The 26,293-nt window shown below is 39.8% G+C and overlaps 3 protein-coding genes across 8 annotated transcripts; 1 reads left to right on the top strand and 2 right to left on the bottom strand.

Annotated features, from left to right (window-relative positions):
* Positions 1–61: 61 nt before the first annotated feature.
* LOC120791524 lies at positions 62–3,903 on the bottom strand. The gene is made up of 6 exons (XM_040129952.1): positions 3,852–3,903; positions 3,677–3,712; positions 3,133–3,423; positions 2,567–2,839; positions 1,434–1,709; positions 62–1,293 (listed from the first exon to the last, which is right to left on the bottom strand). The coding sequence occupies exons 1-6, from the start codon at positions 3,874–3,876 to the stop codon at positions 908–910; spliced, it is 1,287 nt and encodes a 428-aa protein (XP_039985886.1). The 5' UTR covers positions 3,877–3,903; the 3' UTR covers positions 62–907.
* A 2,328-nt stretch (positions 3,904–6,231) lies between these two features.
* Positions 6,232–13,818, bottom strand: LOC120791738 (rab5 GDP/GTP exchange factor-like). 2 transcript variants are annotated; one of them, XM_040130376.1, is made up of 9 exons: positions 13,674–13,818; positions 12,762–12,952; positions 12,427–12,599; positions 12,151–12,329; positions 11,332–11,413; positions 11,057–11,189; positions 10,809–10,900; positions 10,426–10,682; positions 6,232–7,758 (listed from the first exon to the last, which is right to left on the bottom strand). In XM_040130376.1, the coding sequence occupies exons 2-9, from the start codon at positions 12,932–12,934 to the stop codon at positions 7,327–7,329; spliced, it is 1,521 nt and encodes a 506-aa protein (XP_039986310.1). In that variant the 5' UTR covers positions 12,935–12,952; positions 13,674–13,818; the 3' UTR covers positions 6,232–7,326. The 2 variants fall into 2 exon arrangements, with proteins under 2 accessions (XP_039986310.1, XP_039986309.1); XM_040130375.1 differs by lacking the exon at positions 13,674–13,818 and having other exon boundaries at positions 12,762–12,957.
* Positions 12,899–21,331, top strand: LOC120791739 (caspase a-like). Of its 5 annotated transcripts, none has more exons than XM_040130378.1 (8): positions 12,899–13,010; positions 18,529–18,813; positions 18,950–19,038; positions 19,347–19,523; positions 19,614–19,863; positions 20,015–20,185; positions 20,339–20,448; positions 20,640–21,331. In XM_040130378.1, the coding sequence occupies exons 1-8, from the start codon at positions 12,908–12,910 to the stop codon at positions 20,742–20,744; spliced, it is 1,290 nt and encodes a 429-aa protein (XP_039986312.1). In that variant the 5' UTR covers positions 12,899–12,907; the 3' UTR covers positions 20,745–21,331. The 5 variants fall into 5 exon arrangements, with proteins under 5 accessions (XP_039986312.1, XP_039986313.1, XP_039986315.1 ...); XM_040130379.1 differs by lacking the exon at positions 12,899–13,010 and adding an exon at positions 14,054–14,484; XM_040130381.1 differs by lacking the exon at positions 12,899–13,010 and adding an exon at positions 14,876–15,051.
* Positions 21,332–26,293: the final 4,962 nt, after the last annotated feature.

Genomic DNA, 26,293 nt, shown 5'->3' with positions numbered 1-26,293 from the left:
ATATTCGTCATAAAAGGAGAGAGATTTCTTATAGGCCAAAACGTTAATAAATATACCAGCAGTAAGCAAGACAGTGTGCAGGGTTTTTTTTTTTCAATTTTATTCACCTTTTATTCAATTTACAGTGTTGCTGCATAATATGCCTAGCCTTTACTCATTTAAACACATAATTCTGAAGTATTTATTGACAGTCTACCTTCATATTTGCCCTCAGTTAAATCCCGTGGCCCCATAATACCCCTGCCTCACTTTGTTTCCCCCAATAAAGCTCCTTCAACCACTCATTCCATGCTGTTCTGGTCTTCCTCTTTTGTCTGTTTTGCTATTTCCTTCTCATACTTTGACCACTGCTTCCTTTCTAGCCGACCTAGGCTATCTTTACCCGACTAAAAATTGAGTCATAGAAATACATCATGTATGTGTCGAGTATATAGAAAGTATCACTGTGACCTTTAGCTGTATTATTACTCTTACTGTAATTCTGCCAAGTAATACCTTACCCCTCTGCTATCAAAAAATATGATATCAACTGTCATGTTATTGCAGCAATACTTCGAATATACAAGAAGTATAGCTGTACAATGGGGTTTTATAAAGAGAGTGTGCTCTCTCTCGAAAATAAAATCCAGTAGCACATATAATTTATGGAATGCTTTATTCGCTTTAACCAGTATGACATTAGTTATTACACCCAACACTACCGATCCAGTTAGTTGAAGTCATGAAGTTTATACCTGTAATCTATAAAATGAATATTACACAGTGAATCATATAAAAAGGGTGCAATGGCAGTATAATGGCTCAGTATGATTAATATCAGATATTTAGAGATGACTAGAAGTCACACGTTATTACTCTGACTTAGGATCATTAACTTCTGCAACATTCTACAATGTATGATAGATTGTCAATATATGACAGTGTCTGGAGATTTCCCGGACATGTCACCAGACCCCTCGGGCATGTCACCGGATTCTCCAGACATATAGACAGATTCCTGAGAGAAAGCGAGAGCTTCATCGCTGGTAGGGGTAGCAGTTTGGTCGACAGACCGGACTGCAGATAGCAGAGTGCTATGAGTTGGCTGTGAAGGGTTGAACGGAAGATCTGAGGATCGGGTGCTCACTTCAGAAGGCTGAGTGAAAGCAGGAACTGCAGTGGATCGGTGAGGGGAGGGCCGGGCTGCCGGTGGCTCGGCCTTAGGAGGCAGAAAGAGGTCTGGGGAAGAGACTGGGGGAGCTAAAGGCCATGGGTCTCTGGGATGAAAATTAGGAGGACTCATCATCTGTTGTCCTATTGGGTCAGAGACAAGGTGACCTCAGAAGCTGCGCAGCTGCTGCACAATGTTTCACAATATTGAAAGTTCAGGAAGACGACTGGGGTTTAAACTAATAGTCAAGGACACACAGCAGCTTAGATTTACTTCTTAGTACCTGTCACTTGTCCAAAGCTTTTGGGCTCACTCAACCTGGAGAGGCCCAACTGAGGCACCTTGGCCTTGCAGCTGTACTGGCCTGGGGTCCGTCTGACCAGATCATGGTTCTCAGAGGTCGCTGTTCCCAGTCGGTTGTTATTCTTGTAGAAATAGTAGTGTACTGGAGGGGCGGGAGCATGGGCATTGTATTGGATGTGGCAGATGAGTTTCATCCTGTTTGCTGGGATCAGGATATCGTCAACAACAATCTCCAAAACTGGCTGTGACAGGACCTCTGAGAGAGCGCCAGAGAAGAGAAAACATTACTGACACATTGGAATAGTTTAAAGTAATTTCCAGTGAATAATTTCTTCCCTGTTGTATTTTGGCAATTTAATTAGGCTGAAAATAACAGTTGCAATTCCTACTTATCGGAAAAATTTGACATTATGGGAAATTTGCTTATATGCTGTCTTGCTGAGAGTTTGACAAGAAGAGCTATAACACTCTCATGTCTGTTCAATACATCTAGCTGCAGCCAGCAGCTGGTTAACTTAACTTAGCGTAACTCAAAGATTGGAAAAAGGTAACAAAATCCTCCTACCAACACAGACAGAGCCATCTGTTTGGCTGCTGGCTGTAGCCTCACATTTATCGTTCTGCAGGTGTAAAAAAAGCAACTTGTGGTTTGACAGGTGATTGTACAATATGGGGCTATTTCCTTGGTGGGCGCAGTGACCCAAAGTCTGATAACAAGACTCCACCAGGTAATCAAATCACTGTTCCCAGCCAAGAAACAGTCCAGCAAAGTAACACACCCCGCAACTACAAATTGTTTTTTACACTTTAGTTTTTGTACAATTTTATATTTAAAAAAAGAGATAGAACTGTTAATTATTGATATTTAGAGGTGCTGGCAGGCAGATTTTGTTATCTTTGAACAGAACCAGGGTAACTGTCTCCTCCTTATGTTAAACTAAGCTTGACCTGGCTGTAGCTACATATTAACTGGACAGATTTGAGAGTGGAATGGATCTTCTCATCTAATTCTTGGCAAGAAAGTGAATAAATACAGAATGTTTAACTATTCTTTTTACATGTGGCCTGCAACCACAAGCAAACTCAGCATATGCATCCACTATAGAAACTCACCAAAGACCTGCACTGGAACATGAGCTGAAATTACAGATCGTGTATATCTGTCTCTGTCCCAGGAAGCCCGACAAGAATACATTCCTTGGTCCTCGAGGGCCAAGTTGGTCAGGTAAAAATGTGGGTTAAAGCCCTTTTGTCTCCTAACTTCTTCATCATCCTTGTACAGAATCACCTCGTGAAGTGGGGGGTTGCCTCGGACGTGACATGTGACCTTTAAGGTCTCTCCAACAAGGCCAGAATGAGGTTGGACTTTCAGGATAGCCCACCCACCTGAACAAAGATACAGAGAAGAAAGTTACCTCAATAAAAAAAAAAGGCCAATAGCAGCGCGTTTGAGATATGTTGCAAGACCAAAACATGCAAAATTATCTGATTTTCTAATAACAAAAGCACAGGAAGCAAGCACCATATGATGCTTAACAGAAGTTCAGGGCAGAAATAGTTCATTGTTCATTGTCCATTCCCAATTTTTGAAGTTAACGGGAAGAAGGGAAACAACGAGGAATGGGGCTGGATATGCAAATCAAGGAGATTTTTAATGATAAAGATAAACAATATCTTACCATCCACATTGAGCTCCATAGGCAGACTTTGGAGCGTGTATATGTTTCCCACCACTGTGTCCCTCACTCCCTGGCAATAAATTTTCCCACCGTCTTTAATCTTGACTTTCCACAGAACTAACTGCTCCCCAGACTGTGGTAACAGCTCAGATCCCCTAAACCACAGGTAATTCCAGTTGGACCTGTGGGCATCAGGAATGCTGCATCTCAGCCGGACATCCTCCCCCGAAAAGATCGTTGAGTCCCCCGACACCCTCTCCACTACAGCTCTGAATGAGGTCACAGAGGGAACTATGGAGACAAACACAGAGGGGTTTGCTGGGGAGGAATATCCCAAAAGAATCTAAATACTCTCTTTTAATTTTGAATGTTAATGATCAATTAAAATACCTAAAATCACATTAATGTCATTTTTATCGACAGAAATATTAGGCTAACATACTGATTCTATTGATACAGTACATGCTCTGGTTACGAATGTTAACATATTTTTGTGAGGTTGTTCTATACCTTGAAATGAATTATAAGAATATTTGGTACATACCCTCAGCTGCTACATGCTGTGCTAGTATTGAAAGAACTGAAATAGAAAATAATAATAAATAAATAAGAAATTATAATGCAGGATAAATGACAAATTATAGCAGACAACGATATCAACGATCAGGCAGAATGTTAAGTTTGTGAGATATTGCGAGTGAACTGAAAAAAAAACTCACCATAGAGGGAAATGACCGTGTCCATTGTGATTAATCTGTTTATAAGAAACAGAGACTGATAGGGGTGCATTTATTTGTAATGAGGAGGGAAGTGAAAATGCTTTTTTCTGAGCTTTAACACATCACACAGGATATCCCCTTTCCAAAAGTGCTGTCCTTTCATTTCTGACGTAAGTTTAATTGTCATTGTGAACTATGAGCATACAGTAGATCTATGAGCACTGATGGGCATGTCTTTTTTTTTAAATAAAAAAAACAACAAAATGGAGAAAGGGCAGCATTGATTAACAAGGAATCATTCATTTTTTTGTTCTATTAAAGTTAATGTAAATGATGTACTTAAATTATTAACGATATAGTACAGTAGTATTGGTGTGGCAATCCAGTATTCTCTGTTTCTGTTACCCACTTTTAAATTTTTTCTAATTACATCCTTTTTAGTTTTTCATAATTTCCTGAAATGTGTGGGGGTTATCTCAATCCTGGAAATTTTATAACCAGTGAAACAAGGGGGAAATAAAAGTAGCACATCCTTCTTCAGAATTCTGAGTTTCAGCTGAAATGTACCTATATATCTATATATAAATATATAGGGAAATTGTAGTAGTTGTACTTTTGAGGCACTATTTTTATTTTGGTGTATGTGTTGTATTTTTAGCTTTAAAACTAAAATGCAATTTAAGGAATATGTTTACAATACAAGCAGTCCAACATATTACTATATTTATATTTATAGCATATTTCATACACTACAGATATACTACAGCTAGCTAGTGTTTTGTGGTAGTATTGTGACTCTTAAATAGTCGCAATACTACCTCAACAAGGCTTTTGGAGTTGTGCTACTAGATCGCTTATTTTTGCACATATATTGTTTATGTGCTGCTGTAACATTTGGATTTCCCTCTGGGGATTAATAAAGTCTCATTGTACTTAGGCTTTTATTCTTCACCATACAGCAAATCTGAAATTACCTAATAAATTCACAAATGGTGTTGTCTCTTTTTTATTCCTAGCTTGCAAATTCATGATAGTCATGTGAAACACCATGAACAGGAAATGCACATGAGCGCACATGCATTTTCAATTTTTATTAATCATCATCACACACCCACAGATGCAAATATACTAATACTGCCCCAATAAGTTACATTTAAATAAAAGACAGTATTAAGTTACCTTCTCCCATGTGATACAATAACAAACCTATAAGGTTACAAAGATGATGCTTCGAACTTTTTAAAATACCTCATAAATGGCTTCCGCATATAGTGCAATATGAAGTTATTCAAGCTGTTGTCTGCATTAAAAGCTCTTTCTCAAACTAAAATTGGAAAGCAACTGCACACTGTTTATACTGTTGCAAATATGAAATAAAAGAAGATCCAGATCTAGCCACATAAGGAAATATTAACTAATGAGCAAAGGGGGGGAAAAAAATAAATAAAAATGTGCCTGTAACATTTTTAAAACATTTACAAACATTTTAGGACTGCCAAATACCAATACACAGTTGAAAAACATTGTATGGCAACAGCCCACCACTCTTTAATACAGAATATAGAAATTACTTCCTTCATTTAATGTACTACTGAATTAAGAGCTTAAAAATAAAACATAAGAAAAGTGCTTTAAAATAAATTAAACTGGTTGTTATGTTGATTTTTCTGGACTAATAAAACAGAAGTGGGGTGATTTTTATGTCTTCTGTTTACAGTGAAACAGCATCATCTTTGCCTTTGTTACCTAGATCATCCAACAGCTCCGACGGAGTATAATACTAATAATTCACCTAAAAACTGATTTTTATTTTTTGATGGGACGTGCTTATGATACCCTTTTTAGAAGATGAATGAATAGATGACCATTTTACTATTCAACCATTAGAATTGATGTAACATGTCTTCAAACAATTTTCTCTAACAAGAGTACTACTGTAAATATTACAGGATTAATGTCTCCTATTGCATCCAGAAGAATTGATACCTGCCACTCTATAGAAAAATAAAATCACTGTACATCCAGCTTATTACTGGAGTGGGAGGTCTGGCGTGAAAATGAGACCACAATATCCACACACACAGCGGGAGGTCTTTATCATTTATCTACATTAACGGAACATGTCCATGCAACACTCACTCACCCACATTTACCCACATGCACAACCGCCACACACACAAATACACTTTCTCTTCAGAAAATTTCTCTACAGGGAAATTAACAGACCATACAGCAGAAATCATGAGCATGAGCTGGAGAGTTATTTTAGTGTGGGGAAGTTAAGTACTGCATCATTGACATTTCTCCATTTCCTTTCCCGAAAACTATTAGATGTCACTTGGCCAGTACGGTTCAATCTGAGCGTCCACTTAACAATGACACAACATAATGAAAAAAACCTGCAAATAATTACAGAATCATTATTAAAACTCACATCCACCCATTTATACTGTCTACACAAATATAACAACAAAAACAAGGATGAAGAAGTACTGAGGTACTGAAGATGCCATTGTGGGTGACCAACTCAGATGTCTGGGAAGAGCTTGGAGAAGAGTCAGTCTGCTACTTTGCAATAAAAGGAGCCAGTTGAGGTGGTCTGGGCATCTGATCCGGCTTCCTCCTGGACGTCACTGTGGAAGGTTTACCTGCACACCCCACTAAGAGGCACCAACAGTCAGAACATGCTGGAGGGGGATTAATAGCCTGGGAACACTGGAGGACATGGCTGGGTTAAGGATGCCAGTACAAGTCTGCTCATCCTGAAACTGCACTGACAGAGTAACAGAACCAGAATGTGAGTGCTTTGCCGCAGATCCAGAACAAAATGCTTGTAGTGTACTTGGCCTCTGGGACTCTGCTTTACCTTAGCTGATGTTAAAGGAATAGTTTGACATTTTGGGAAATGTTTGCTGAGAGTTGGTTGTTGAAGAGTGATGCCACTCTCATGTCTGTTCATTGAATATGAAATTTGAGCCAGGAGACGATGAGCTGGGCTTAGCATAAAGAGTCGACAGGTAACTCTGTCCACAGGTAACAAATAATTCACCTACTAAAACGTCTACAACTCACAATTCAGCACAAAAGGGGAAGTTTTTACACTTTGGTTGATGTACGGACTAAACAAACAAGATATAATATGTTAACTGTTGAGCTTTCCAGGTGTTGGTAGCTGGATTTTTTACTGTACAGACATGAGCGGAATTGATCATCTCGTCAAACTCTATGCAAGAAAGCTAATAAGTGCACTCCCCAAAATGCCAATGTATTCTGTTAGATCAATTGTTCCATTATTTTTCAGTGTATTTTCAGGGCCTCTAGGACAATTGATGGATGGAATCGCGATGGCTGGAGTGGAAATGGGACCCATATCAGACAGCTGCTGTATGTGGATACATACAGCAAAGTTTATCAGCAGGGAAAAGGTGGAGGGTGGACTAAAGCCTCTAGATTTTTCAGAGCGGAGCTCTTCACATCAACCAGCAAACACTTGCGGTTGCAGTGGTGCGGGCAAGTGCTCGTTCTCAACGTTATCAGAGTCTATTGCTGATGATGCTGCAGACGTTGTCCCACTAGCTGTGGTTGCAGGAGGGTTTTGTGTCTCTGGTGGGAAGCTCTCCAGAACGCTCTGCACCTTCTGTTCCACCTCGTCCGTCCAGTCGATGAGGTCACTCTCCAGTTGGCGAGCCTTCTCCATGACGCGCTCCTGCCTTTCCCCTAGCCCTGTTAGCAGGTCCAACCGTTTGTGGACCTGACTGAGAGCTGCGCTGCCTGGGGAGCAGGAGGAAGCTCCAGTGGCCTGCGGCCAGTGGGGGGACGCCTGGCCCGACATGTAGAGCTCAAACTCCTGAGAGCTCAGGTTCAGAGACTGACCGTCAAGCTTCTCAATGAAGGCCACCGCACAGCACTGGGGAGAGGGGATGTGGAGGGTCATTGAAAGAAAATCAGTCTGTCACATGAGGTTCACCTAGATTCTTTTAAATTATTATTTTTTGTGGCATTTTGCCTTAATTAGACAGTTGACAGTTGAAACAGACAGGAAACGAGAGGAGAGGTATGACATGATATGCGGCCACATTCTCTTAGATTTAAGTGCCAATTGCAGCGGTGAAAATGACCAATTAAACTAACAAAAATATGAAAATGAAAGTAGCACATGTCTCTCCCCTCATTTCCTGTCATCTCTCTATCATATCTCTCTAATTAAGACATAAATATTCCAAAAAAAAAAAAAAAAAAAAAAAAAAGAATTGCACTGTGTTCAAGACCACTTAAAGCATTGAAATTTTGGAGATTTTAAGACCTTTCAACTGACTTTGACTAGGATTGCAGAGCCAATTTGTGACAAAGGGTTTTAGTTGACTTTTTTTAACTGTAACTTCTTTTTCTCAATCTGTCTTTTCCCACTTTGCTACCATAGCATACAGTAAAGCAATAGGTGTTACACTTAAGCCACAAGACATGTTACAAAAAATTTTAACACGTTTTGTGGCTACATTGCATCACAGTTTACTGACACAGCCTCTTGAGTTGTGACTCAACTGCTTCTAACATGAAATTCTATATGAGAAGAATTTCAAGATGAGCTGGACTGATACCAAAAATCAGACATCTACTGTTTTTGAAATATACGGCTCTGGAAAAAATTAAGAGACCACTGCAAATTTTTCTGATATCAGCATCTGTACACGTATGACAGCCATTCCATTCCAGTGTCTGTTGAATTATAACACAAGCACACCTCATTCTACTTAATGAGGTACTGATTAGGTGATCAGCTGAACCAAATCTTATTTAATGAGGAAAAGTGTAAAAACCACTGCTGCGGTCATCACTATCCTCTTGCAATAGGACCAGCTGGATGTCATAAACAGTGCTAGTAGTACTGCAAGAGTAATTGGAATCAAAAAAATAACTATTGACCATGCGAAAAGACAAGTTTGAGTGGGGAAAAAAAGGGTTCAATTTTTGCTTTACTGGCAGAGGGATACAGTGAGCGTCAGGTTGCTTCCATCCTTAAAATTTCTAAGACGGCGGTTCATAAGAACAAGGTCAAGCAGCAGACATTGGGGACAACAAAGCTACAGAAAACGACTCTGCACTGACCAGGATGACCATCAACTCGTTCGAATGTCACTCAGCAACTGTAGGATGACATCAAGTGACCTACAAAAAGAATGGCAAATGGCACCTGGGGTGAAGTGCACAGCGAGAACGGTTCGAAACAGGGTCCTAGGGGCAGGGCTCAAGTCGTGTAAAGCTAGAAAAAAGCCCTTCATCAATGAGAAGCAAAGAAGAGCCAGGCTGAGGTGTGCAAAAGAAAACCATAATGATTGGACCATAGAGGACTGGAGTAAAGTCATGTTCTCTGATGAATCCAATTTTCAGCTTTGCCCAACACCTGGTCATCTAATGGTTAGAGACCTGGAGAGGCCTACAAGCCACAGTGTCTCGCACCCACTGTAAATTTTAATGGAGGATCGGTGATGAACTTGGGGTGCTTCAGCAAGGCTGGAATTGGGCAGATGCGTTTTTTGCGAAGGAGGCATGAATCAAGCCACGTACAAAGTTATCCTGGAAGAAAACTTGCTTCCTTCTGCTCTGACAATGTTCCCCAACTCTGAGGATTGCTTTTTCCAGCAGGACAATGCTCCATGCCACACAGCTAGGTCAATCAAGGTGTGGATGAAGGACCACCAGATCAAGACCCTGTCATGGCCAGCCCAATCTCCAGACCCGAACCCCATTGAAAACCTCTGGAATGTGATCAAGAGGAAGAGGGCTGGTCACAATCCATCAAACAAAGCTGAGCTGCTTGAATTTTTGCACTAGGAGTGACAAAAAGTCACCCAACAGCAATGTGAAAGACTGGTGGAGAGCATGCCAAGACGCATGCAAGCTGTGATTGAAAATCAGGGTTAATTTACCAAATAGTTAAAACTCTTCCTTAGTTAAAACATTAGTATTGAGTTGTTTAAAAATGAATATGAACTTGTTTTCTTTGTATTATTTGAGGTCTGAAAACACTGCATCTTTTTTGTTATTTTGACCATTTGTCATTTTCTGCAAATAAATGCTCTAAAGGACAATATTTTTATTCTGAATTTGGGAGAAATGTTGTTGGTAGTTTATAGAATAAACGTTCATTTTACTCAAACACATACCTATAAATAGTAAAATCAGAGAAACCGATAATTTTGCAGTGGTCTTTTAATTTTTTACGGAGCTGTATATACTCAGTTGCCAGTTTATTAGGGACACCTAGCTAATAGTAATGCAGCCTAATACAGCAGTCCTGCAATAAATCCTACCTTCAGGGAGATCATTATTTTCAGTTTTTATTGAAATTGTTTTAGAGAGGCCTTGATTAAATTTTAGGATCATTTCAGAGGATGTAGTTTATGGTGCCATTTAGCTATATTGCATGCTACAGAGGGGTGTTTCTGTTATTCGGCCTGCCCTCACTGACGTAAATAAGATGGAGAACTTCTTAGAAAATTTGGAAATATGGAGAGTTAGAGACATACACCAAGAAACCACATAGGTACAAGCAAGCATGCACACATCTCCTCACCAGATTAGTGAAGTAGTAACCATCCTCTCCAGTCATGAGTCTGCTGGGGTTGCAGAATCGGGTGATGTACTGGATGTTGGACTGCAGGCGCGGAGGGTTTGCTTTCAATACAATGTAGATGAGCGTGGGGAGGAAGTCGTCCGCAGACGCAGCCTCTTTCTTGCTGACTTTGATGGCGTTGAAGATGTGCTTGCTGCAACGAGTCATACATGCCAGCTTGTCCTTGGGCACACGCTTCGAATCCATTTCAATCACATCTGTTATGATGCAGAAATTTGAGGAGATAAAGTGTTCATCTGAAAATCCTAATGGATCTCTACCACCAAGATAATGATGTGATGTCCTACCATCGGCTTCTGAAAATTAAACCTAGTGAGACTAACCTGTGATGGCTTTGACTACACTGTCAGAAACCTCAGGGATCTCCTCATCTACAGGAACACACAGCATCTCAATGGTGACCCAGTGCAAGGCTCTGAAACACAACACGATAGCAATTTCAATTTAAGTAACTCTCAGATGTAGTCATTTTACCTGAAATTGTTTTTCCTTGTGCTCAGAAGGAATGCAGAGAAATTGCTGACTATTAGCATGGAAAATTTAAACATTATTCTAACTTTTGTTTGCTAACCTGATTCTCTTCTGAATGGCAAGGTCTTTCTTCTCATCATCTGTGGTCTCAGGACAGAAGACTTCCTTGTAGAGACGAGTCATCATGTACTTCTCTACTTCATCCATAACGTTCTCTACATGATCTGACGAACCTAACAACAGGAGAACAAAAACATACAGGAAAAAGACATTTTACACTGTATGTTAGTGACATTCAAGGTTTACAGCTGATTATTCTTGAGTGTTATGCAAGAAGAATCACATATACAAAATGTTAAAAGAGTTAAGCAGTACCTTTGAACTGGGTCTGGAGGCGCTCTGAGAGGCTCTGGTAGAAGTCTTGCACACACTCAGACAGCTCATCAGCACCCATGTCCTGTATACAAGGAATGGATATAAACATATCAGCTCGGATTAAATTTAACTTTATCTTAAAAATATGCTAATGGTACCGGGACAGACATCAAAATCAAGCCTGGTTTTGATATTGACAGTGTTATCTGTTTAAATGTGGCAATTACGAGACAATTCAAAATTTAAAAATGGTTAATATATACAAAAACAGAACTTCTAAAAACTTCTGAAATGACTGAAGGAACATATTTCCCCATTATATATTTATAAACATTTGTTTTCAATTGGGGCAAAAATGTGTGACTGTCAGCATCTTGCAGGGAAGCAGTCAAAGTTTCAACAGCTGTAGAACATATATATAAAGTAACTGTCGTGCCAACAATAAATGCTGCTTTTTTAAACATTTTTGCTAAATATTTTTAGCATTTGAGTTGAAACAATTTAAGCCCATTTCATTCAGTAATTGGGATGTTGAAAAGAGAGACGTGTTTAGTAATAAATCAGGACAGAACAGTATAACAGATAAACACTGGTAGTAAGCAAACATGAGGTGCCAGCGCAATGAATGGAAAAAACCATCAGTGTTGCTATCAGTGCTTTCTGAGTAAAAACTCAATCTTAACCCAAAATTGAATTTCAGCAGAGGTAATTTGTTACCAGGTTGTCCGGATTTCCACAACTATTCAACTAAATGGTTCCTACAAGATCATTTCAACCACAAACACCCAAAAACATGATGAGTAATCCACCTAAACTCACCCGCTTATAGACCATGCTCTCGGTGAAGGCCCGGCACTGTTTGAAGATCTCCCTGCCAGACTTCAGAGGCTTGAGAAAATCAATGAACTCTCGCGTTGCGTGGTCACTGTCCACAGAGGAATGTCGGCTTGCGGAGGAGCTCGGGCTTGGGCTGGACTGTGTGTCAAAAGGAGCAGCATCTGGGGGAAGACATTTAATGTTATTTAAATCAAAGCTACAAACACTTGCATTTTTTCAGAGTGATTCTAACAGCTGAATATGTGCTAATATATATACCTTTTTTGGGTGGTGTTTTTGTGGAAGGAATAAAAAACTTTGTAACTGTGTTAACTTTGCTGGACTTTTCCTTGGTTTTTCTTTCTTCAAACTTGCTGAAGGGTGCGATAGTAGGCTGTGATTGGGCCCTCTGATGTCTGCTTGCATATGCTTCCTCTTCCTCTCTCTGCAGCCTGGGAGGGAAAGGAAAATACAGCTTTAATAGTTGTCAGATGGACAGACAGACAGCAGAGCAAGCCAACAAAATTAGGATGTGACAGAACGAAAGTGTTCTAAGCGACAGTATTTGCCATTAAGGAATAATTGTACACAGGACACTTGAGAGACAGACAGACCTCTCAGCAAGTGCCCAGTCCTCTTGAATCTGTTTTTGCCTTTCTCGCTGATTTTCCTCTCGCCAGCACTTCGAGCACAGGCCCTGCCAAGCAGTGTTGCCGTAAAAACCACATCCTTTCTTGCAGAGCAGCTCTGATTGGTCCAAATGGATCCCACGCCGCTGGCTCATCATCCTTCACCAAAGTCAGAACTGCCGGGGAGGGGGCGCAGAGGACAGAATACTTTAAAAAACAAAAAAAAACAAAGCAGTGAGTACGACCAGCATCGCAGGGGCCAAAACTCTGCATTTTCGTTTGTACAAAAACAAACCAGTCTCACTGCTCATTAATACATTAAATTATTAAACACATTTAAAACTGATGAAAAGTTTCCGCAGCGTTAACTTGTAGCTGAGTTCAAATCCAAATCTCACCGTTGATCAGACTTACCAGCTAATTTAACTAAAACCTTAGTTTAAAACAATAGCTTAATGTAGCCTGGTCTGCACAGTTTAATCAAGGCCTTGCCAGCTCTGACCGGACTTATTTTTCGGGGGTAATAAATTACATCTGATGATAGCGAAAGGAATATCTCCAGTTTTGACCTATCTACTGGTTAGCATAAGCTACGTGATAGCCACTAGCTGGCTCTCACAGTACTCGACTGACAGAGCAATAACTCTAACTCTAAAACAATTGCTTCAAAACAGCTTTGTCCCGTAGTTACCATTACTTCGTATCATTTCGGAAAGACGGTTAAATGGTTGTGGCTACAAAGACTGTGTCACACTCAAAACCGCGAGACCAATAAGCTAATCTACAGCTAGCTACCAGTGTTTACCTAAGCTAATCACAGAGCGAAACTAGGTAACTGGCTAGATTAACACTACGTTAATGGAGATGCTCTGAGTTGTGAATTTTGTGTCACCATACACTCTCATTCGCAGTGTCAAAAAGCTATCGAGTAACGTTGTCGTCGCTCCAGCTCCAATCTACTGTTGGTGGATGTTTACATTAGCTAAGCTGCTAGCTTTGTCCCCCAGCCATTTTGTCTGTCAGTTGTTTCTTCTTCTCTGATGTTTTCTTTTTTTTTTTTGGGGCGTTAGAAATGAGGAGAAGTGGTTTAGTGCCGCCTAGTGTTACCGCATTGTATGTGTCTCATGGTGGCATTTTGAAGGGAGGAGGCAGTGTAGGAGAAGCAAAGTCCTTCGACTCCGACCCGTCCCGAGCCAACATCTGGAGCCAGTGACGCCCGCTCCGGGGGGGGTTTCCGCTCAGTTGTGCAACCGTTTCCTTACTTGGGTGGTTAAGAATTGGTTCGGACGGGCTCTTATTATTTGGGTTACCTTTTCTAGGGCGGTTTTCCACTTACGAAAAGTTGGGATATGGTCCAGAGTTATTCAAACTTTAAGGGAGGTGTAGAGGGGGAGAGGTGAGGTGAATGTACTGTGCGAGCAGGTGAGCTAAGAACGACAGGAAGTTAGTTGGTGTAGTTTGGCTACTTATCAACACCATCAGCAGCAGCAGTACCAGCAGCAGTGGCAGTTAGGCACAGCTCACGGAGGTGATTCATGCTAAAACTAGTAGTCGGAAGCCGTAGCATGATACACATATTTTTTTTAGATCCAGTGTGATCTACACTTTACGATGGTAGCATCATCTCCGTGTCCGTCTCAAATCCACGTCCATAAAATTGCTGAAGTGACAGAAAAAGAGAGTGCTCCTTACAGCATGCAGGACCCAGGTTTTCAAATTGTCCCTTAGTATCAAGGTAATTCCCCGACCGATGCCATTACACCCACGGGTCCTGTGCAAACCGTGAACTGCTAATAGCGAATTAGGCGTCTTTAATTTTCCCAAATATAAAACAAATGAAGGCTAAAAAAAAAAACGAGCCAAGTTGTAACCCACGGAATCCAGGGCAAATTATGCTTCCTGTATCTTGTACACGCCTACATCTTTTCATGTAAGGGGAGACTTTTAAAACAATTTAATCTTTAATTATAATATTATCTAATTATATGAGATACACACACACACAAAATCTCCTAAATGGAAAAAAAAAAAAAAAAAAAAAAAGTGGGATACTTTTATGAAAATTGGGCTGGTTCTACCGTACATGCTCCGTGTGGACTACATGATGTCATTTGAATCGGGTAACGCCGATCTGGACAGACGAGCCAGAGGTTTCAGTTTTTCAGTTTCACTTTTGTAGCGCCCCGAACGCAGGAAGGCGTTTACGCGTGAACGTCAAAGTCGCTGGACTTGCATCCGTAAGTGTCGGCCTCACCAGGTTTATGGGCAATGGCAGGTAAGAGGATTCGTGGTCTAAGTGCACTTTGAAAGCGAGCGTGTAGGCATTGCTCAAGTTGTAAATGACACACGGGGGGGGGGGGCGATCTGTTCTTTCGTGGGCACTTGAGGTCGTTTCTATCGCCGACCGCTGAAGTCGGCTTGGCGCCACAAAGTTAAGTTCAACTCGGTGCGTAGCCGAACTTCTCAACGCAGGACGCCGAGGCGGCGATGGTCAAACGAACTGCACAGATCATAAAGCGACCGTCCTCCAAGAAGCCAGAGCCGGTCAGGTATCAAAGTAAAGTGTGTTCACGAACAGAGGGCGGCTGGACGGGATCTGGGAACTCACTTGTTGGGAACATCCGCCTGATATTTGAACTAGGTCAGTCCTGTAAGGGAAGTGGAGAATACCGCCAAGCTCAGCGTTCCCGTTAGTTCCCTTACATGATCTTTGAAATCCGTGGTGGTTTTTTTTGTTTTTTTTCTTTAACCTTACCACATGAAGTCTTTGTTGAAGATGAGATGGCAAACTATCAACAACGATTAAAGATTCAAATGTTAGTATTATACTAGGAAGGAAGCACGGCAACAGAAACACATACACATACTTTGCCTTTTTAGAGAGACTTACAGTTGTTGCAGTGGATCTACTTTACATCCTACTTACTTAATTTTGAGGGACTTTACTTATGTTACATATTACATATTACATTTTTTTTGACAATTACAATTTCATATTGTCAACAAATCCGTTGACAATAAGTAACATGTATGTGGGATTGACTCTAAATTAACTACAGTGCCCATGTTCATCTCAGGGAAAAAGGTGTCACCCGGTGCAACACTGTTTCTAACTGATGTGTGTTTAATAGTTTTTGAACAACAATGTGGCACAGAGGAACAGGAGGCGATATCCTGACAGCCGGGATGCTGTGTTTCCCTGTTTCCAGGGGCAGTGTCTCAAGGGGACCAGAGGTGGTCGTTCACACTCATCCCTACCGCTACGTGCAATTTTTTTAAGGTCATATCAAATAACAGATGTTCAAAATGAATTGCCAGATCTACTCTCAGATTTGGTTGCATTCGTATTCATATTCAAAAGCTATACAATAGGGAGAAAGTAGTGCAGGAGGAAGAGTGGCAAAGCATTACTCATTACAGCATGGTATGTTTTTAACTTTGTTGTTTTAATTGACCTATTTGCCATGAGGCCACCAATATCTTAATCATTATGTAGCTGGCACATTTTCAGTCTTTATTCTTTAACAAATACAACTTTCTTGCAGCTTTAAAGACTATAAATAAATATATGCTGTAGTAGGATAAATTATATCTTTTTTTTTTTGTAATACTGACAGGGAAACTACAGGTTACAGGATTTAAATTGTATCTTTCAGGGGGTGGGCCAAGTTATAAAATTGAAGAATATGTTGTGGCTCTGTCAAACGAGATTTCACTGCCATGTAATTCTTCCAACAGAAGAAGTACTGATTATTTTTGCTGGTGGATAAATTGCCTTAAAATGTCATTGCAACCACTCCCAGGGAGTCCTACGCTATCATTTTTGAATTCCCATTATTTGCATAACGAATTGTTCGTGGTTTGTAACATTCACTTGAATTACAATCCGTCTGCAATAAGACGATACCGAAATCTGGTTTCACGGGCAATGTTAGTAGAAAAAATAAACCGGTGTGCTCATTAGTAACTGACAGGTTTTCCATTTCTGTCGGTATCACTATGAAACTCTTAACACTTCTGCCGTAGATTACTGTTATCGCCGATTACGACGCGTAGTTTGTTTATCATTCCCAGAGGCGAGGGTGTCTTTTACGGCCCGTGCAGATTTTTCGAAAAGCCTCCGCTGTTAATGATTGATTTAAGGGAACCGTGCGTGGTTCAGGTCTGAACTATTTCGAATGGTCGAGGGTCAGCCGGATTAAAAAGTAGGCTCCATTACGGCGCTTCTCATATCGCCGGGCCCGTTGGCCTGCACGGCGGCAGCGATCAGGTCAAGTAGGTCAGAGGCGGGAAGAGCCCTGATCGTCCCACGCGGTGCGCGTTACGCACGGGTGCCCCACTGGGACCTGGGCGGCCTCCCTCGGCACTCTGCTGACTTCGGTTTAAACGCTTCCGAGGCACGAGGTCTGTGCCAGGGAAGGTGAGAGTTAACGGTCTACATGCACTCTGCAGGAGAAGAAAACAAAAGACCCTGGTTCGCGGTAAACTGCGTGTTGGCGGCAGCATTGCAGGCGATCAGTCGGCAATCATAACAGCCTTCATAAGCTGAAGCCTGTCTACGGTGAGTTGTGTGTGTCAGAACAGCGGCGAGAAGGACCGGGATTAGAAATATGATTTCTTGGGCTTCCGTAGCTTTACAGTGAACATCTGTCAAATCAGAGCCTTGAGTTGGCTTTTTCTAGTGTTTCATATGTGATCCACGTACTATAGTTTCACTTTGTCGGCGAACGTGCCCGCCCTATTTTTGCAGCTGCTCACTCCACTTAGTCGGTAAAAAGGAAAAATAAATAAATACATAAAAAACTTGATACAGCCTTTTCAGATTAACAGGCTTTTTGTAAGGTGACAACATTTTATTCGTAGCCGGCTCACGGTCTGTCGTTGACAGTGTTTGTTCAGGAAAAGATATACCAGGAAAGCCATATATATATATATATATATATATATATATATATATATATATATATATATATATATATATAGAAATATTCTTAATGCATACTGATGATTCCCTACAGGGTGTATCATGAATTCCTGTTACTCACTAGTAAGAAAATTACCGAGTCGTGAGTTTACGCGATTAATGTATCATCGATGAATGGTTGGTCACCGAGAATTTGGTTTGCGCTGCTGTTGAACTGCATCGCGTCGTGCTGAAAAGCGTTTCTCTTGTTTTTTTTCCACCCGTCTTCTGTATATCAATGAGCGTAGGTGAAGTAACAGAAACACCTCTCTTGAAAATACGACACAACTCGACAGCAGAAAACTACAGTGTCTAAAATGATCGTACAGTTGAATCAACACCTCTCCGAAACCATTTCAATCAAAACTGAACATTATAACCCTCATGAAGGGAGGATTTATTGCAGGACTGTTGTATTAGACTGCATTAGTTTTAGCTGGGTTTCCCTGGTATTTTCCCTGACATGGTTTTGAATTTTGCAGGTAAACTGAAGGATTAGGTGTTCCTTTATAGGTTGAAAATGATTTCCTGCTTCTTCAACTAAACAAACCATTTAAAAACCTGTTGGATTATATGAAAAATGCATTGACGTGAAACTGAAAAACTGGACCGTTTTTCTCAGCTTCTGAAAAGCTAATGTGTTGGATATACATGGTTTTCACAGAAGAGCATCGTTTTTAAATTTTTTTTTCTGTTCCTTTTCATAAACCTAACCTTTCACTGAAATCACCTTACCAGGGCCAACATTTAAGATGTGTAATTTCTTTTGATCCGTATTCCCTCTTTAAGATAGGGATCTTGTCAGGGTGAGGAGAGACTTTGTGGACAGGGTGACCAAAGAACTTATCAATCAGCTCCTGGACAACCTCTTAGAGGATGGTATCGTGAACAATGGGGAGAAAGACTCAATACTTGAGGAGAACAGCAGCAGAGCGAGCAAGGCACGCTGCCTCATCGACACCGTGAGGATGAAAGGAGATGGAGCCAGCAGGAGGATGATCGCTCACCTTCAAAGCAGAGATCCTACACTATTCTCTGAGCTGGGCCTGTCCTGTGGTCAGACTGCTCCACCAGGTGAGCTGACATATTTCAGCTTCCTCCTATTTTTATCCAAACCACTTGTACAGTACCCTTATCAGATATTGAACACGAATAGACGTACTTCGAATTCTGAACAGTAATTTAAGTTGTTGTGTGGTGTTGTTCCCAGCTGCGGAGCCCCAGATGGAGCAGGAGTGGTCAACCATACTCATCCCCACCACTGGGGCATTCTGGAGGGAGAAACAGAATGATAAAAATGTTAGTCATTCATAAAAGGCGTATCAAATATCTCATGCGGCTTAATTGATAGATTTACCCGCTGCTATTTGCCAGTAGTGGCAGCAATGTGAAAAAAATGTTTGTTTTAATGCAACCGGATTATTAAATTTGTGGTTTTGCATCTCAGTTAACCTGACCTTGACACAACGGTGTTGTTTAACAAGTGGAAATATAATAGTTTTCTTTGATCCTACATGTTTCTTATGAAAATCTACAACGTAGACGTAGATGTAACAATATATGGTTACATTTTTTTTTAATTTCCTTCCTTTAAATTCATTTTTCAGATTTACCCTGCGACCAAAAATGATATTAAGAATCGTGTGGCCCTGCTAATCACTAATATAAAGTTCACTGATGAGAAATTAAACAGAAATGGAGCTGAGAAGGACGAGGAGAACACGGAGAAACTGCTCAGAGCTCTGGGATACGAGGTGGTGAAGCACACAAACCTCACTGGAAAGGTACATGTGAAAATGGAAATTTAAAAAAAAAATTGTCTGGTTGAATTTGAGACATAGTAACTGATACCTGACTTTTTTTTGTTCTCACAGGAAATGGAGGATGCTCTAATTGAGTTCTCTGCACATCCTAAACTCAAAGCGACAGACAGCGTGTTGGTGGTTATCATGTCTCACGGGAAACTGGGAGTTGTCCTTGGTGTCAACTGGAAAAATAAGATATCTGGCGATGAGAAACCAGATGAGTTCTCCATCAACGATATTTACAAACACTTAGGTTCAAAGCAATGTCCGGCACTGCTGAACAAGCCCAAAATCATCATCATCCAGGCCTGCAGAGGAGGTGATTCTCATCTATTCTCACCGATACACATAACTTTCATACAAATCCATTTAGGAGTCTGCCAAATGAAAGTCTCGCATCGTGCTTGCTTTTCTTTACGTGAGTGAGGTTGTCATGAACTGTACTGACAAATATTTTACGTGTGTTTCAGACAAGGAAGGATCTGTGTTTGTTAGTGATGGTGCAGACACAGCTTTGGTCTGTGATGATGTCGCACAGCCATGTCCATCTGCGTCTGCCGCTGAAGAAGACATAGAGGATGATAATCTGCAATGTGTACACAAAGAAAAAGACTTCATTTCTCTTCTCTCCTGCACCCCTGGTCAGTTTAACTGAAAATATTATCAGATCTCAGATCTAAAGCTCGTGACATAGTGAAGATGAACAGTAATCTGCATTCACAAAAACCAAGAATAGTTACCTTGTGTAGTAAAAACAAAATGTATTTTTCTGTTTCTCTATGTTTTTCCTGCAGATACTGTCTCATATAGACAAAGAAAAAGCGGGTCTCTTCTGATCCAGTATATTGTTGAGGTATTCAACACTGTTGCACATAAGGATGACATTGAGGAACTTTTCAGAAAAGTAAGTTTTGCAAGTGTAAACTGCTCTAAATCTGTTCTGAGTGTAAGATATACATGTATAATGTGTATAAATGGAAGGTAATGTCAGTTATGAGGGAACGGCACCATAGAGCAAGCCGTAATAATGATGTTCTTGTTTTAATACTGGAAGCTTTACTTAATTTCATACACTGTCCGTTTTCATCCACACAGGTCATGCAACGCTTTGAAGATTTTTCTGTTGGCGCCAAAAGACAGATGCCAACCAAAGAGAGATGCACTCTTACAAAGCGCTTCTACTTCTTTCCAGGTCTCTGACGCAAAACTCAGCGCTGTTGAACACAGATTTTGTAGCCACTGTAACTTGGTTGATTACAAACAGACGGGAAAATGTCTCAATACATTTAGGATAAAGTAGCATGAGCTCAGCCTGTCAGAAGGTCAGCCTTGTCCTGCTAACAAGCGGTGCCGTGAAGACTGTCACTGAACACACACAGTATGAGCACAGAAGCAAAGTCTGTACACTTTCCTAAAGTTTTCCACTGATTGTGCATGAATGAAAATCATGTATGTATTCTTCATGTTTCCAAAGTCTTTCCATTTAGCATTTGCTCTTGTTTTTTTGCATATTTCCTCTGAGATAAAGTGATTTTACTGTTTCCAGCCTTAATTGCCTTTGAATTTTAAATATGTATGGGGGACACTGCCTGGTTACTATTTTATGTTATTATCTGATCTATGTGTTATTGTTGTTAACCATGACTATTTGTGACGCTTAACAATGATGGCTACAGTAGCTTTATTGCTTTTGATGTTATTCTCATTCCCATATTTTGCAACTGTGCTATTGATGTTATTTCTTACCAATTGAGAAAAATCTTTTCAAAATAAAATTCTTTTAGTTACAGGAAAGATGTCATCAGTTGTCATAAAAGAGGTGACAGTATTTGGAATAATCACATTATGTTAACAAGAACTGAGTCACTGAACACAGCAAAAGACAGTAGAGGAAACCATATTAGAAATACCACTTGCCTTGTACATGTTAAAGTAAAAGCATACAAAGCGTCTTAGACATTTTTATTCAAATTTATATGAAGATTTACACATACACATTCTGTAAACACTCTGGACACAGATTCAAATAAAGCACAGAAACTGACGGATTTGAATATTAATGTGATTATTATTGATCAGTTAATAGGAGACAGCAACTTACACAAGTCGGCAAAACGCCCCTGTCTCTCTGAACAGAGAGCAAACCTAATCTTTTAGAGTTTTCTAGAGAACAAAGAAACTCATTCTGGTTGGTCAGTAAATATCAACAGATATGTTCCTTCCAAAGATCAATTTGCCAAACACACATTCACATGCATATGTATAGGAAGGAGGGAAACCAAGAGCCCGACAACAATCTTTGGGCACGAGGAGACTGAAAAAGCATATTTTAAACATGAAATATAATACATTTTGAGTGCTCGGATGCCTGTTCAGCTAGCTCTCTGCACCCACCAAGATGTACAAGAGGTGAGAGGATTCCTTTTTTATTTGGTGAAATGATTCTTAATTGGCATCACTTTATTTCAGCCTACAACCTGCAGCAAACAAAAAATATTAAAAAAAAAATCGTGTGTGGTATTTTACTTGTTTGGCACCGCTTACATGGAAGTAGTGTTTCCTGATAAATGTAAGAGGTAGTACTTTTCCATGAAACAAACATCAGAACCTCAGTCACCAAGAATGTACATTCATCCCTACACGTCAGAAGACTGAGGAGTTTATCACAATTCAGCGATGGACTTTTAATGCCAGGATCAACTGACTGGGACGTACAGCTCCTATGAGTTGAGGGTTGCAGTGCATGTGTGAAAGCCTTGTATGACCACACTAATGAGCAGTCGCAGGTAAGGATTCATGATCTACAATCATCATGTAGGCATGATTTTTATGTTGATAGCATGTCCTATTGTCTTTCATACCTACCTTTGAATTATCTTAAAAGCTGTAGTTTTCTCGAAATAAGGACTTTGACAGAGAGAGGGGAATATTTTTGGGAAAGGTGTCGAACAACCTTCTTAAGCAGCTACTGGACGACCATTTGGAAGATGGGTTTGTTGAATGACGAGAGAAAGACTGTGTGTTTGAGGACAAAAGTAACAAAGCAGACATGGCACGCGCTTTCATCGACATGATAAGGGGTAGAAGAGAAGAGGCTAGCAGGAAGTTGATCGCTCGCCTTGCAAACAGAGATCCAACACTTCGCTCTGAACTGGGTCTGTCCTGTTATCTACTCCACTAACAGATGTACTCGCACTGACGAACTTCAGTTGCAGTGGTTTTATTATTTTTATAGGCTTTTTTAATTCAAAAGTTATTAAGTTGCTAACACAGCATTCATTGTCACTTAATCTGTTCAAATTATACATTTATAATGTTCAATTTTCTGCCCTTAAATAATTTTGTTTTTCAGATTTACCGTGTGGCACAACAGTCCATAAGAATGGTGTGTCCCTGCTAGTCACAAATAGAAATTTTACTGATAAGGGATTACACAGAGGTGGAGCTGAGAAGGACGAGGAGAACACGGAGAAACTGCTCACGGCTCTGGGATACGAGGTGGCAAAACACACAAACCTCATCGAACCTGGTTATCATGTCCCGTGGGAAACTGGGAGCTCTGCTTGGTGTCGGCTGTAATGACGAGGAACCAGATGAGCTCCCCATTGACAACATTTACGAGCGCTTAGGTACTGCTGAACAAACCCAAAACCATCATCATCCAGCTGAGTGTTTCAGCTGAGCGTGTATCAGCGCTTGCAGGTGACGGTGCAAAAGCAGCTGTGGTCTGTGAGGATGTCCTACAGCCAGGTCCAACGACGTCTGCTGGTGATGATGACATAGAGGATGATACTGTACATTGGGCAAACAAAGAAAAAGATCTAATTTCTCTTCTTTTCAGCAACCCTGGTCAGTTAAACTAAAATATTTGAAAAATCCTTCTCTAAAGCTCATATTGTTGAAAAACACCAATAAATCAGTACTGATAATAGTTAAGCATATCTAACAATCAATAATGAATAGATTTTCTGCTTATGATTTCCCTGTAGATACTATCTCATATAGACAACCAGAACATGGGTTTTTTTTTTTTTAATCCAGTATATTGCTGAGGTATTCAACACCTGCTCCCATGAGGATGACATGGATGAACTTTTCAGAAAAGTCAGTTTTGCACATGGAAACCACTGTTTTTGGTGTGAAATTTGGAGGGAAAACGACACTCTTGCGAATAAGTGAACACTTATTATGATCCAATATCTAAAATTTGTGGTGCAACAAGACAAAAGGCCAATTAGTTATAATAATGATGTTTTGTTTATTAATCTTAGCTAATTAGCTAACTAATCTTTCACTGCTGTTTCAACCACACAGGTCATGCGTTGCTCTGAAGAGTTTTCCTCTCACAACAAAAGACAGACGCCAACCAAAGACAGGTTCCCTCTGACAAAGTGCTTCTACCCCTTTTCAGGCCATGGAGACAGGACTGAGCATTGGTTATTGTAAACTTTCAGTGTTTTACTTTGTGCTCACTATGATTTATGAGGAACGTATTGGTGAATAGATAAAGCATTAAACTCTGTTTATACTGTATGTACACTGCAGAAGAGAAATTAGCTGAGGGAAGTGGTGGAAAGTACAATTACTCAAGTAGTGTACAGTTTTGAGCCACTTGTACTTTATTTGTGTATATCTGTTTTCTATTACTTTATACTTCTATTCCCCCATGTTTCAAAGGCAAATATTTATATGACAGATGTAGTTACTAGCTGCTGTGCAGATGAATGTTTTATATACAGCAAATATGATTGATTCATAATAAGTGACGTAGTAAGGATTAGGACAACCACAACATTAAAATATTAATCAATCTATAATGATAATCCAATAAATATAGTAATATAACATTCAGAAAGGGGTCATCATGCAAATAGAGTACTTTTACTTTTGATACTCTCAATATATTTTGCTGAGGATGCTTCTGTACTTTTACTTCAGTAACCTTCTAGGTAATGTTGTAATGGTATCTTTTTACATTGGGGTATTGCTTTATTGCTTTATTGACTTAAGTAAAGGATCTGCAGACTTCCTCTGTCACTTGTCTGCGGGGATGTGAAGGATTCAAAAGGCTTGCTCATTTCCCTTTAGCAGAAAAGAAAAGAGATTCAAACTTTTATTAAACCAAGTCATTTAAATGCTAGAAAGTAGAATATTAATTGTACCTGTGTGTAATGATAAATAACGATGTTGAGAAATAATGTGTTAAGCATCTGTAATGAACTATACAACTTTGGCTGGTATTACTGAAGTATTGTGCATTGATTCTAAATCATAATGGAATAATCAGACACTATAAATAAATATTTTTATTAAAATGAAATTTTCAATCCTGGTATGCATGAGACTAAGAGAGGAAGTAAATGTTCTGTTTGCTTTCAACTGTGAGGAAAAGGGAACTTCAGAGTCAAGATGAGAGTTGATGGAAAGTAAAGTGTCCAAAGGACAAGGTTGCTTTACAAAAATGGGAAGTAGATCCTTACATTGAAAGCAAAGAGTAATCTGAGTTGACATTAATCTCATATCCAGAGATGAAAAACGCTGAGTTCATGACCTATACAGAACTTGTTTACGAATGATGAGAAATAAATCTGTCAGAAACAGTCTATTAATGTAGCCCTAATTGGGGGATGTCCAACAGGGACAGAGAAAGGAATATTTTAGCCTTAGAATTTGGAGAAATACACTTCAAACCCATGGCCACACACTAATCAAAGCAAAGAAATTGGTATAATTTCTCTCTCTCTCTCTGAGTGACAGAAGTAGCCTTCAAAATAAAAGAGAAACCTCTGGGATGAGCTCCAGTACAACATAATGTACAAGGTCAATGGCTTCACTGAACTCTGGGGATAAAGAAAGTAAGCAGACACTGGAGGGTAAAGATCGCCTTGTCTTTAGAAGGATAGACTCCTCTGTTTGTGCCCTCTAGATAACTGCCTGTGCCTTCTTGTCTTCCATTATTTTGTCCACCCCATTTATATCAATGAGGGTGGGCTACTTTAATTTACAGAAAAACTTCACTGTATAATGCAATACAGTTCAACAGCACCGCAAACTAGATCCTCCAAAATTATAAAAGTTGAATCAACACCACTCAAACAATTTCAGTAAAAATTCAACATTAAAACCTTCATAAAGGTAGGGTTTATTGCAGGAATGTTGTATTAGACTACATTAGTTTTAGCAAGGCGTACCTATAAAATTGGCTACTGAGTGTGTGTTTATTGAGTATTTTTGTGTTATTGATATTTTTACTTAAGTAAAGGATCTGAACTCTATCCCACCTCTGGTTGAGAGGATGTGAAGGATTTGAAATAATTTATATAATATAATATGTTATACTATAACAAAATAGAATTCAAATAGAGTCATTTGCTCTGCTTAGTACTTCTGCTTTTGAGACGTCAAGTAAATTTAGCTTATAACACTTTTGTACTTTTACTTACGTTAGATTTTAAATGCAGAACTTTTACTTGTTTCACCCTACTTGACCCAAAATACAATAATGTGCCAGAGTCACCTTTCCCAAATCTCTAGCAGTGGCGAGTTCAAAGTTATTATGACCCACAGTGAGAATGGCTGCAGTTGTAAGAATAAGACCCAAGTTGAAAATTACCAAAATGTCCCTTAAGATAGTTACAGGAAAATCCTGTCTCTGTGAATGCACATATGCGAATCAAAGCATCAACTCTGAATGTAATTTTTCAGACAAACTTTACTTGAAAAAGACAAAAAAAAAACCAAAAAAAAAA

This window comes from Xiphias gladius, chromosome 7 (assembly GCF_016859285.1).
Source record: "Xiphias gladius isolate SHS-SW01 ecotype Sanya breed wild chromosome 7, ASM1685928v1, whole genome shotgun sequence".
Lineage (NCBI taxonomy): Eukaryota > Metazoa > Chordata > Actinopteri > Istiophoriformes > Xiphiidae > Xiphias > Xiphias gladius.
Note: the sequence above shows the minus strand (reverse complement) of the source record. Positions and strands in the feature narration are given on the sequence as shown.